At 44.4% G+C, this 13066-nt stretch overlaps 1 protein-coding gene across 1 annotated transcript; it reads left to right on the forward strand.

Moving 5' to 3' along the window:
• Window positions 1-665: 665 nt before the first annotated feature.
• Window positions 666-9963, forward strand: LOC311203780 (uncharacterized protein; the record flags this gene model as incomplete). The annotated part of the gene is made up of 6 exons (XM_084278538.1): window positions 666-714; window positions 5126-5596; window positions 8129-8269; window positions 8691-8759; window positions 9319-9409; window positions 9756-9963. The coding sequence occupies 6 exons, from the start codon at window positions 666-668 to the stop codon at window positions 9961-9963; spliced, it is 1029 nt and encodes a 342-aa protein (XP_084134664.1).
• Between the last annotated feature and the right edge of the window lie 3103 nt (window positions 9964-13066).

Below are 13066 nucleotides of genomic sequence, written 5' to 3' on the forward strand. Positions count from 1 at the left end.
TCTCCTGGGCCATGTGATGTCCCCACAAAGCAGTCCCTATGAGGGGTGCCATGGCTACCACAGATGGATGCATGCCTTTGAGGACAGGCAGATAGGAAAAGATGCATTCCTGACTGTGACTCAGTGGTCATTTTCTCCCTACACAAAACACTCACTTGGCAAGAGAAATTGAAACAATTAAAGGATTTTTCAAGGAGTTGGAAAGCCCCACTGGCAAGGGCAAAAGGGGCCAAAGCCAATGCTGAGGTTCTGAGGTGACCCAGAGTGTTTTGGGGACCTGTGCTTACTCAGCTATGACTTACCCCTTCCCTCCACAGAGGCTTTAGAGGCTCCCATTCCCAGAAAATTTTAAAATGGCTTTCATCAGCCCATCACAGGCACCACAGAAATGGCTGAAACTCCCAGCCAGCCAGGGATTACTGGTAACCAAGGCTTTTCTGGTGGCATTACCTTAATTAGGAACATTGCATGGTTTTTCCTCCTAATCCTACAAGGAACAGCATGTCCCAAGGGTGGCCATGCTGCAGAGAAGCAAGGGGCTATATTTGCTTGCTTTTCTTTCTTGTAACCAGACAGAGTGGCAGTGTCATAGGACAAACGAGCTGGCATCAAGCGCCTTTGCTGGAAATTGTTTATGTTGTTCCTAAAAATACGAAGAGGCCAAAATGTTCAAACATGAGCAGCTCAAAGCAGGCATCTACTCAGGGTCTGTGGGTAAGCCTGGCATTTTCCAGAGATGCAGAATCCCATCCCCAGAGAGTACCTTGGATGTTCTGCTTGATCCAGATTAACATTCTCAAAATGTTAGGGTTGATGGCCTTATTTGCAGAGCTTCTGAGCAGTGGGGATCAGAAATCTTTTGGGGCAAAAAAAGTAATTTTGTCTCCTGAGTAAGGATTTTTGGTGCCCAGTGAGTAACCCAAAGTAAAGATACTTGTGCTTTATTTGCTGGTCTACTCATTGTGACTGTGTGGGACATTTGCAATGAGTGCTGCCAGTTGCCTGTTACCTAACTGTAAGTTCCTCACTCAGCAACATCTGATTGAAGCTGCAGGGGGGCTTCATTGCAGCCCTCCTGTCCCTGAAGGGAGCAGATAAACAGGAGGGGAATCAGCTTTTTAAAAGGGCAGACAATGGCAGGACAAGGGAGATGGAGTGAAGCTGAAGGAGGGAAGGTCTAGATTAGATATTAGGGGGAAGTTCTTTACAGAGAGTGGCGAGGGGCTGGAAGGGGCTGCCCAGAGAGGTGGTGGATGCCCCATCCCCGGGGGTGTTCAAGGCCAGGCTGGATGGGGCCCTGGGCAACCTTGTGTAGCTCCAGGCCTGGAGGTTGGTGTCCCTGCCTGTGGCAGGGGGGTGGAACTCTGTGATCCTTGGGGTCCCTTCCAACCCAGACCATTCTATGATACCAACATCAGGAGAGCAGTAACATAAGGGTAGTGGGTGGTGAACCTGCGCAACGGACACAGGCCTCACATCTTGCTGGGCAAGAGTCATGCAAAACATGGAAATGCCGCTGTCCACAGCGAAAGGAACTTGGACCACCCCTCAGAGGAAGAGTATGGCCCCAGCTTTGCTGCCGTCCTCCTGTGTAATACTGAAGCAAGCCAAGTGTAGCTAGTCCCCAAACTGTAAAACAGTGGTTATACTTTTGGACCTGAGGTAAGGTGTGAAAATGAAAATCCATTAGTATGTTGGTGTCATTCTCTGCTGAGGAGATACACAAATCTCAAAGGGAAGCATCTCAGTGGCAGTGTTGATGTTCCTCAGCTCACATGTATTCCCGTGGCAGGTGGGCTGCCCTGGTCGTTGGGTGGGGTGAGTCTCTGAAAACTGAGACCTTAAAAAAACCAAATCCCAAAAAGCTGGTAGGAAGGGGCAGCTCACAACTGCAAGAGGTTGGTAGGTAACACAGGGCGTACAATGCTTGCTGCTAACGTGCAGGGAACGTGGCAATCTTTTAGAGGGGAATGTTTGGAAGCAGGGACTGTACACAGGGCCAAAACACAAATCTGCTCGCTGAGTTAAGCAGCAATGCTCTTCTTCTTTTATTTTTAAAATCAAATGAACACTTCGTGCCAAGGAAAGGCCAAAAAACCCCCCAAACCAAAACAAAAAATATCATGGTATGTCTAATAACAAACCCCATAATAAAACATATGAGATAAAAGATTAGAGAAGCAACCTAGAAAGAGCATAAAAACCAGCTAAAAGAAATTTTCAACTGTATGTGAAGTAGGAGTATGGTGGGGGTAAGGATGCCAGTCTAAATGATGTAAATGTAAGAACTCATGGGGGTTGGGCTTGATGATCTCTTGAGGTCCCTTCCAACCTCTACAATTCTGTGATTCTGTGAAGAAAGGCAACCACAGCAGGGCAGGGTTGAAAAGGCAAGTGGATTATTTGCACGGGTGTTCACTTCAGGCATGGTCAGCCGTTCTCTCACAGCCTCACCAGGCAGCCATTCTCTGCAGCCTGAAGAGTGCTGTCAAACAAAACTGACATTACTTAAAGCAGCATCAGCACCAAAGGGCGGTGTTACAGCCATTCGTAACACCCTAAGTATGATCTTCATGGGGAAACACAGGTCACCAGGCTTGATTTGAGCATCAGGCAAGTCAGTGGAAACACAGAGCAGAATTTGCAGGCAGATATACATGAGAAAAGTCAATATAGCTTCTGTAGTGGGAATCCCTAACATCCGTGGCATCACTGAGTGCATAAAGGCAGGAAGCTGATCTAGACCTTGTGCTTGTGTTTGCAAAAGGCTTTTTGAAGGATACTTCTGTCAAGACCCTTAAGAAACTCCATTCTCATGGAATCAGAGAGCCATTTCACCCACAGGAACAGAGGGGTGGAATCAGTTGGCAGTGATCACTGCAGAGAGAAGGTATCAACAGGTGCTGACAAAGTATCAGGGCTATTTCAACACAGCAATCTTGGGAAAAGGGGTGAAAAATGATGTAATGAAGTTTGCTGATGGCACAAAATTACTCAGAATAATTAAAACTGAAGCTGACTGCACGGAGCTGCAGAAGGAGCTTGTGATACCAACTGATCAACAGAATTCAGAGTACACACAATGTAGGGTACATGGGGGGGGGGAAATTAACCATAGATACCCAGTGATTATCTCTTAAGTAGTTGATGCATTTAGGAAAGAGGCACCAGTGACCTTGTATTGAGTGAGCTCTTCACTTGCCTTACCCTCTTCCCCTGTTAGCAAATGCTAATAGGCACCAGCCCAGCGCTGGAGACAGGATACTGGTCTCAGCAGGTGTTTTATCTGACCCAGCACAGTTCTCATGTTCTCCTGTTACAGTTTCATGCAGCTCTCTGATAATTACTTCATAAATTGGTTTCTCCCAGTTAAGATGAAGCCGAAAGGCGAGAATCCTGGATTCCAGGTCCTAGAAGAAACATGGTGGGGGATTGTATTAATCTCTTTGGATTTTCTAAAGTTTGTGGGAGATTATAAATGAGACATTTCTCCTGCCTTTGGAAGCTGGCAAACCCACGGTACATGCACCGTCCCTCCATCCAGCCCTCAATAGGGGGTACAGAGGACAGGACTCATAAGCCATCCACAGATCCTCCAGATATTTAACTTCCATTTAGGCACATGGGCTTGGAAGGAATTGCATAGATCTGTGTCTCTCACAAGTCCATGAAACTCATCAATATCCCAGAGCGGACACATCCATCCTCATCTCAGAGCCAGCACAGGAGTCCTCCCCTGCCTCTCCCCAGGCAGTCAGGCTGAGCAGAAAGCCCTGAGCTATTTCTGATTTAACAATCCCCAAGCACTATTAATCTAGCAGACCCCTGGAATTTCCTGAGAGAAAACATAAGAAGTCTTTTAAGCTATTGTTTGTGCCCTTGGTATTGTGTACCGTCTTCTGTTTACACTGTCATTACTTCTTTCAGGTACTGACCCAAATACTTGCTGCCAGCAGAAACTATTGTTCTTCGCTTTGGGAGGGGAAACTGCAGAAACGATTGTTTAGATAAACATCAGTGTTCTTGTCTAACATCTCTTTTCAGCCTCCTCTTACTCTTTATGTTCAAAACTCTATGCTGATCAGGCTTTTATAACCCTGAGTCCTGGGGAAAAGAGGAAAAAAAAACCTCCATGTGTTAGTTGTAATTAAAATGAATTCTCAGAATGTGCAGAAACTTGAATCTTTTATTTCTATCCTCTATTTCCAGTCGTAAAATAAGCAGCAGAAGGTGCACCCATGTCAGTGACAGATGGTTTAGCGTTTAACATATTGCTCAGGATGTTCACAGGCCACACCTGATGGTTTTGTACTGGAAACAGGGGCAACTGTCCAGTTCACAGGATGACACCCATCCTAAACCACCAGAAATGCTGAGACCCGTTGCTATTAAAAGCAAAGTGCAATTACAGAAACTGTTTCAAATTGTCTGTTATAGGGCAGCTGTAACACCTCTCTCTTACAGAGGGGTAAAAAAGGCCTGGGGAGCACAGAGCAGTGTGCTCAATCCAGGGTTATTTCAACACTTAAGATAAGCTGTGTCAGCCCAAGTGCTGCCAGACTTTCAGATGGGGTATGTTTTTATTCCAGCATTGCTGTAACAGCACCCGAAGCTGCTTAATGGAAGCAGTCGCCCAAAATGGCCATTAGATGAACACTACCTGGGGAATTCAGGGGTTTCTATATTTTTTTAAGTAAGAAGAATTTAACCCAGATAGGGACAAGAAAACCCCAATACCAGCCAATTATTTTGGAGTGAGGGAGGAAGGATGGGTAGATAAAGCAAATACTCAATTTAAAAATAAATAAATATATATATATATGCAGATATTTCGTAACACTATAAATTTTCAAAGATGTTTTTTCCCCATTAGTTACATGGGAGACTTATGTCGTGGCTGTTTTTCTCTGGTATTGCGCCTGGCTATTTGCACACCTTGTATTCAAAGAAATGTCATTGTGGGGAATTATAAAGCTGGGGAAACTGTTTTATCAGGGAGTGCCCACCCAGGAAAGGATTGGTGGGTTACATCTTCCCTTCCTCAGTCGTTTACAATGTCTAGTGCTCACAAGAGTTGTTTGCTCAAACATTCACAGTACTAAACCGTGCTCTGATTGTACCACAGTATCAGAGGGACACGGCTTCCTCATAAGGAACATCCAGCTGGAAAAGTGCATTCGTGTCTCCCACCATGAGACCAGCAGAATCAGCCTGACTGAGTGCAAGGTGCACTCCCAGCAGCAGCAGTGGAGTTGGGACCCTGCCACGAGGACCATCGTCAGCCTTCAGACCAAGAAGTGTTTGTCAGCCCACAAGTGGCAGGACTATGTCCTGGTCAAGCTGGAGCCTTGTGGGGACTGGGAACACCAAGCATGGTCCTGCAGCAAGAAGGGACGCCTGACTCTGCAGAGCTTGGGCTTCCACCTCAGCACTAAGGAAGGAGGCCACAAGGTCTTTTTCACAAGGGAGAAGGACAAATTCAGCAGGTGGAAGACTTTAGCGGATGAAACCATCTGTGCTGCTACCCAGCCAGCAGCTCTAAGGCCCAGCAAACCAACACAACATGCTGTAGACCTGCGGGTGTGGAGTTATGAAAGTAAGATGAGGTAGATTTAGCATCAGATAACATCTAACCTTGGGTGTCATCCAAGCCACCTAACACCAGGCTTGCATCCATCATTCTAACTCGTGGGCCCATCTGGAGAGATACCAAACGGCTCTGAGGCAGCCCAACCACTTGGTACCACTGGTTTCCAGTAGTTGCAGTTCGGTGTTCTCCGGAAAGCATGTAACACCTTAAAGGATCGGGTCTCTGAGCCCCAGATGCAATTCTGATGAAAGGCAAAACTCTTTTGGAAAGTTCATCTGAATTGGTTCCCAGAGCTAAGAATAGGAGGAATTTCTTGATCCTCCCAAGTCCAAAACAACCAAGGAAGTCCCATATAAACAGGCACTGAGGACTTTGAGGGGGCTTTTGTTACTTTACGATGCCATTTTTTGGTAACAAGAAAACTGGATGCAGCTGAAAACCTCTTTTAAGCTTGTATGAATTATTGAGGAGTTACTGTATTTGAAATGTTGCTTCAGTTTCTAAGCAACACATTACAGTTATCCCCTATCAGACCACAACAGCGCTCCCATCACTAACAGAACCATGGTGCTAATCTTCATCCCATGCTCTCATGATCCTCAATAGTGAACCTCGCTCCTGGTGCCTAATGTAACCATAAAGAGCCTAATGAATATAGCAAGTGGTGGGAGGCCGTTAAAGGTCTTGCCCTCCCCTTGCATTAAGAAAACCTAAAACATGACAGCAAAAATGATAAAAAATCTGTGATATATTATCAGTTTAATGGCCTTGGCTTCGGCAAAACCAATCTTTTGCTTCATGAAAGTTCACTACCCTCTGCCTAGACTGGTCACAAACATGTCTCTGTCAGAGTTTTAGATGCCAGACACAATGGTTACAGGCATCAGGCATGGCCATGTCACCAAGATGTGACTGCCATCATTTGTCATATGGCCAGTGAAATCCACTACCCACCACTGATAATTCATGGCCCAGTCTGTTTCACTCTTTCATTTACTTATGTAAAGGAAGGTGGTTTCAGGACTTTTCTTGTGCAGCTGTGTCCAGAACTGAGACCTGACAATCACACTCAGTTCCTTCTCTGCCTTCCTCCACTCCAGAAAAGCGCTGGCATTTTAATGACCTTCTGTGCTTGTCCATTCTGTAGCTGATGATGTTCCTAACTTTCCTCAGGGCAAATTATCTCCCTTACATGAGGCTGCTCCTTACCTTAAGGCTTGATGGCCCAAATGAGACTTCCAGCTTTGCAGAAATGAGTAAAAGAGAAAGTGTGATGAATCTGGTTGGCATAAGCAAATGGATTATGGGTATAACCTTTTGACACAAAGAGGCTATATCTGCTTTGCAATAAAAAAAGAGATAGGATAGCCTTTTTTTAGCTGTCATGTACAGGTAAGATGGCCTTTTCAGTGAGTTTTTTTAATTAGCTAGCTGTAACATTAACATATAATTATCACAGACCAGTAGTCACAAGTGCTAATGTTTGTTTAACATGAAGGTAAATACAGCCAATACAAATTAGATACCATAATAAGATAGTTAAATATAGGCTAAGAAATGCGTGGAACATTTAGGATATGGGAAAAAGGCATGTGAAAAGGGCATTTGCATTCCCCAAGGCAATGTTCCCGGCAGCCCAGAGCTGCCTTGGAGCCAGGCTCCCCAAATAAGGCTGCAAGGGTAAACACAGAGCAGGCTTTGAGTCAGGTTGTGCCAGTTCAGTGTGTCTTGTTCAAACTGATAATTTTCCTATCAAACCCCTGGTTCAGAGTCTACTGGAGGGAAACTCTGACTACTCAGTAACAACATCAAAGTCTTCTGTGTTTGTTTAGGCCTTTCTTATCAAAGTTTCAGTTGACCAGCAACAGACAACTTTTACTTTGGCAGGTTATTTGCTCAATAAATTACACCCGTGTACCTGTGGATGCTCATGCCACAGCAAGGGAGAAGGTTAGGATAAGCAGCAGGGAGCCCTGCAGATAGGAGTTCCTGGACCTTGTGACATTCAGTGCAAGAGAGGAGTGACTACTGCTGCTAGAAGATTTCCCACAGCCTCCCCTCTAGCAGTACTTACGGTCTCACATACCCTAGTTCTGCAGTAAGGCTGACATAGCAAAAGGTACCACCGATCCTTGCAAGAGATACGGACTATTAACCACCATTTATTCATCTGCCATGTTTGTAATACCTGTGATGCTTAGCTACAGTTCTGCTTGCCTCTTCCTCACATCTCATCCTTTAACAGCTGTTGCTGCATTCATACTTTTTAGACCAATGACCTTACTTACCATCAGAAAACAAGCTCTGTTCTGGCTGTGGATTCAGCCTTGAGAGGTTCATTTCATCTTTGAAATCTGATGGCCTCTGATACACAGGAGGGGGTAATCACTGTTGCACCATGACCTATTTGCCTTGCAGAGCAGAGGACTAACTCAGCAGGGCTGGGTTTCCTTCCCTTGCCAGGCACTGAGCTTATCCAGGTTTCTGTACAAAAAGTAAACAATAATCACACGTATTTTGGCTTTATTTCCTTCTAAGCTAAAACCATTGATTCATCAAGGATTGATGCTGTGGACAGAGAATCTTCTGTGAGCTTGACTGACCCGCCTCTGGCTAACGAATTGGATAGCACAGTGTCTCCAGTGAGGACCAAACAGGCATACCTCCCTGCCAATGAGGGTGAGCACCTTTCTTTTCTGATTCCATGTGAGAACAGCAGGAATGAGACTGTGGGTGGCACCCAGAGATTACTCAAGCATCTTCAGCAGTGGTAAGAACCTGAGTACTTCTGAGGAACTTCCTTGAGTACTGTGGAGTGGTTCAAGGCTTTACTCTAATACAACATGTTGAGAGATGTTTGCCTTGGCAAGCGGTTCAGTGATAAGGCCATAGTCTCAACCTGCAGGCACAGCCATCAGATGTTCTAGAAGCAAAAAACATCTGTGGCTGGGGAAGCTGAGGAACAAGAAAATTCCATTTTCCATTTCAGCTCCATACAAAGGGGATTTGTAGTTACAGTGTGGCCCCAAGAGGAAGGTGGAGCTTCCTCTGGTCCAACAATGAAAGCTGCTAATCTGAGTCTCTCTGCTTCTTCCCCTAGATCCGTCCCACAATCACTCTAAAAAGCACCATGGAAATCGAGGGAAAAATGCTGGGGCCAGACTTGCAGGTAGGTCCAGGGATCAGCCAGGGTGAAAAAGAAACCAGGTGGATGAAGGTTCTTCAGTTCCCCCTGACCTTCCCATCATTACAGAGTTACAATCCTCTGGGTCTTGCTGAGGCTGCTCAGTAGGGGACAGAGACACCAAATTACCTGTGAAAAAGCTCCTTTTAAAGATCAGACAAATCTCCCCAGACCTGGAGTACAGAAGTGCGTAAAAATACACAAATGCTTTGTTCCATCTCACTAGGAGATACAGATACCCACTAGCACTGGTGCCTTCCCACTGCCCTTCTTACTTTGCATCAGAGAGCTGCAGAGCAGAGAAGCATGAACAGCTATCGTCTTCCTAGCAAGAAAGAAAACCTTCTTGTGGCCATTTTCAATAGAAGGATGCTGTACAGTGTAAAGCAGCTGTAAGGTGCTGTTCTTATGGAAAAAAGCACTTTTCCTGCTTTCTGCTAGTCTTCAGGGGTATTACAGATGGTTTTGTGGCAACTGAGGCTGTTGCCTAAGAACAGGGATAGATACTGCAAACACATGATTGTTTTCTATGATGTCCTTTTAGGCACCAACTGGAAGACGGCCATGCTGGTCCTCAGCCCCTTGGCATTCATACTGGGATTGATTATATTGACACTCAATGTTCACTACAACAAGTGAGTTTCATTTGGTTTGCCACCTCCCCATCCAGCATTTCAGAACGAAAGCCTTGATCTCAGCTCCCTTCCCAATCCCACACCTGAAGTGTCTGTCCCTGAGCAGATGAGCCTGCCCACACATGATATCACCCTTGATTTCTCCTCTCCACCTCTGTTTCTCCCTCCCACTCACTATCCTGCCCAAATGCAGCCACTAGCACTGGCTCCTTCTCCTTTACACACCTTGCACCATCCCTGAGGGTTTTGGAGAATTTGGGAGCTACAGGTGCTGATCCAGTCCACATGGAGCAGCAACCACATGACAGGCAGATGCAGTTACACACCCTCTTCTCTCTCCTGCTAGGAAGAAGAAAATCCTCTCTGCTCTGAAGAACTCCCCAGCCAACAGCAGCAGAACTGACTTACGGGAGCCGTCTCCCTTACGAAGAGGGCCCCAGCTGTACCTGCCACCCTCTCGTTCCCCTTCCCTGAGGCGTGGAGAGATCCTCATTGAGTGGAAGGATGGGACTGTCACTCCTCTTTTTGATAATGCCAATTACCAGGTGGACTAGCTCCAAAACAAGGGAGCAGCTGTTCCATGCTGTGTCACTGCTCCCACCAGGAAGAGTGCCACCATAGCCAATCTCCTCCCTAGCCTTGCTGTTCTGACAGGGAGTTGTAAGTGCTGTTTGTTTAGCTGGGTTTTTTTAACACTTGAGAACAATCTCCTTGCACAGCATGAGGCTGAAGCAAGCAGAGCAGATTGTTTGATTTGTACAGGCACATGCTGCTTAGCTCTTCCAGAGCCGATTTAACCCTGATTTAACAAAAGCCAGATTTAGCTAAATGAAGCCAAGACTCTCACCAAATGCAACTGCCCATTGCCCTGAAATTGCAGTTCCTAAGAGTATGAGAAAGTAAATCCTTGGAGACAAAGTCCTGATGATCTTTAAATCATTTTAAAGATAAAACTAGCTGCCAACAGGCACAGAAGGCTGTCAGTTACTTTGTCAATGTGAGAATGTAACTAATAAGAACTGCCTCAAAAAATTAGAGTCTCCTCCAGATAGCTGCCAAAATACTCCCCCCACTAAATTATCAATCTAGTAAGAGCAAGTAATTTTTCTAACTTGAAAGGTTGGATTCCATTGTCCTCTCTGCATCACTGCAGGAGTCCTGCTGAGAGAACATGCGTCTCCCAAAATGTTTCTGTATTTAGGATGCACTAGACCTTACTAGAACACAAACCTCCTTTCTTTATGTCGAATGACAAGTAACATTGGTGATGCTTGTTGGGGATATTACATTATCCAGCCATTACATTACATGGGGATATTATATTATACCAGCTGCAGCCTCTGATTTCCTACAGTAACATGGAATAGTCAATGAACAGATATACTGCTCCCATGTAGAGCAGTAATACAGTCTTTTTTTTTTTTTGCTAGAAAGGAATAAGGCACTGTTGTAGTGCCTTCTTGTAGGAGCATAATTACCTGTGACCTATCATGCTAAATCCTGAGCTTTTCTCAGTGAAACTTGCAATGGCTTAGTGATTTCCTAATATAAATGAATTTGTGCTTTCCTCCTCTCTGATCTTGTGACGATGTAAATCATAATCATGGCTATAAATCACGCATTATTTGGTGAAAGAAATGCTACACCCAGTAATTACAAGTATGAGCTGTGCCTGTGTATTAGCAGAGCAAGGGAAACCATATTCTAACCTGTCCCTTACTCAGACAACGCTTTTCACTTGTGTTATTTCAGTGGAGCTTGGACTACTCTAGAGTTTGGTTTTATTTAACCTAAGGCAGAAATAAGGTCTCTATGGAACTTAAGGTCTCTGATGTTTTTAGCTTTTGTAATGTTTTTCTTTTTAAACACAGATCACATTTGGGCCTTGTAAAAAGTTAAGTGCCCCAAGATATTATTATGACCAAGAACTTAGATGGTCTCAAGAAAGAAACTACAAACGTTATTGTTTCAGGGCATAAAAATCATCCCCAGGCAGATTATTTCATAATTGTTTACTGGAGGGTTTCCCACATGCTCCTTGGTAAAATATTTTACTACTAGGGGCAGAGGCAGAACTCCTTCTTCACCAGTAAGCAGTGACCACAAACAACACTATCAGGATTAAATTCTGACATTCCAACATTTCCACTTTTAAAACCAATCCAGAGACTTTTGGGTCAAGTTTCCAAATGTTTAAGCATCATTCTGTGCACAAAATCTGTGGCAATACATTCTGTACACACAAAATGCACATGCAGTGCCTCACCAATTATCAGTTACATCCCCTGTATCTTTTCCTACCTCAACTAAGATGCTCACTTTTGAAATTTTGCCCAAGGAGCACATCACCTAACAGTGCATGGCACCTGTTACCCTCCAAAAGCTAGACAGGCTTTGGTAACACAATGTATGCAGTGCCATTAAAATGCAAATACTTACTTGGAGTTCAGCTCATATTGTGCTTTCCAAAGCAGCAAGTGCTTGTGTTCATTACTGCTGAATGGGCAGAACAGATGACTTGTTAATGACTCTCTATAATTCATACTTAATATGCAAATCTTGCTTATAAACATGAAGGCAGTAACATTATTGTTTACACAGCACTGATTAAATGGTAGCTCAAACAATAATGAAAAATTAAGACTCTGAAGCAGCACAGTTTTAACCATTTTCTCCCCTCTCTTTCACTGGTTGTTATAATCTTTTAATTATTTCTCATGAGTCTACCTACATTAGATGTTGGAGACCAAATTCTCCAAGAAGAGAGAATGGATAGAACAGTTCAAACTGTATGTCTTCATCACAAGAGGTTTTAAAAAGTGTGGTAGCCAGACATCCATCAGAAAAGACTCCTAAATAGCTTATTCTGCCTTGGGGCTGGACTAGTAGTGAGAGTGGGAGACACCTCCTATCTTGGTTTCTAAAGCTAGCTGAGAAACACTTGGAGCGATCACCCCACCGGTGTGCTGTTCACTCTCTGCCATGACCTGATTGCAATGCTTGTAAAAAGTGTTAGTGATGAAAATAAAAGATGACTGTGAAGAGCACTGAAATTGTTCATAGCTCTGTATGTGTCTATATAAGCTCCATCACAGCACATCCTTGAGTGTGTGTGTGTGTGTGCAGACAAACACACAAAACAAAAAAGCCAAAAAAAAAAGGATGTGCTGATGTGCTGCAAGTAAGCTTTTATAAATCTCTGAAGATAACAGAATGATGAGCAAGACACTACTGTCACTGATGCAGTAAGGTTATCAATACAGGATACACCAAGGAGGAGTGCTGCATAATGGAAGTGGAACCTGACACTGAACTGCCTCCCATATGTCTTAGTCCAGTTCTGTGGCATCTCTGGTATCACAGGTCTTCTCCATGGCTGACGTGGTGCTGATGACCCTCATTTCACTCCTGCAACAAGGAGGGAGAAGTGGAAGTAGAGCCCATTTTCTCATACACAAAATCCAAGTGCCTAAGCAGCAAAGGCTAGAAGAGGCGTAGGGAAGAAAAGACATTTTTCCCCTCACAAAGTTCGGTGGGGTTCAGAAAAACTCATTACTCACCTATATATTTTAGTAATTCCATCATGCTTTTTTGGTATTTATGTACCAAAACGTCCAAAGGATTATGAACCGTTACTAACTGAAGTTGCATTATCAC

The sequence above is a fragment of the Gallinula chloropus genome (genome assembly GCF_964237585.1).
Source record: "Gallinula chloropus genome assembly, chromosome: Z".
Classification (NCBI taxonomy): Eukaryota; Metazoa; Chordata; class Aves; order Gruiformes; family Rallidae; genus Gallinula; species Gallinula chloropus.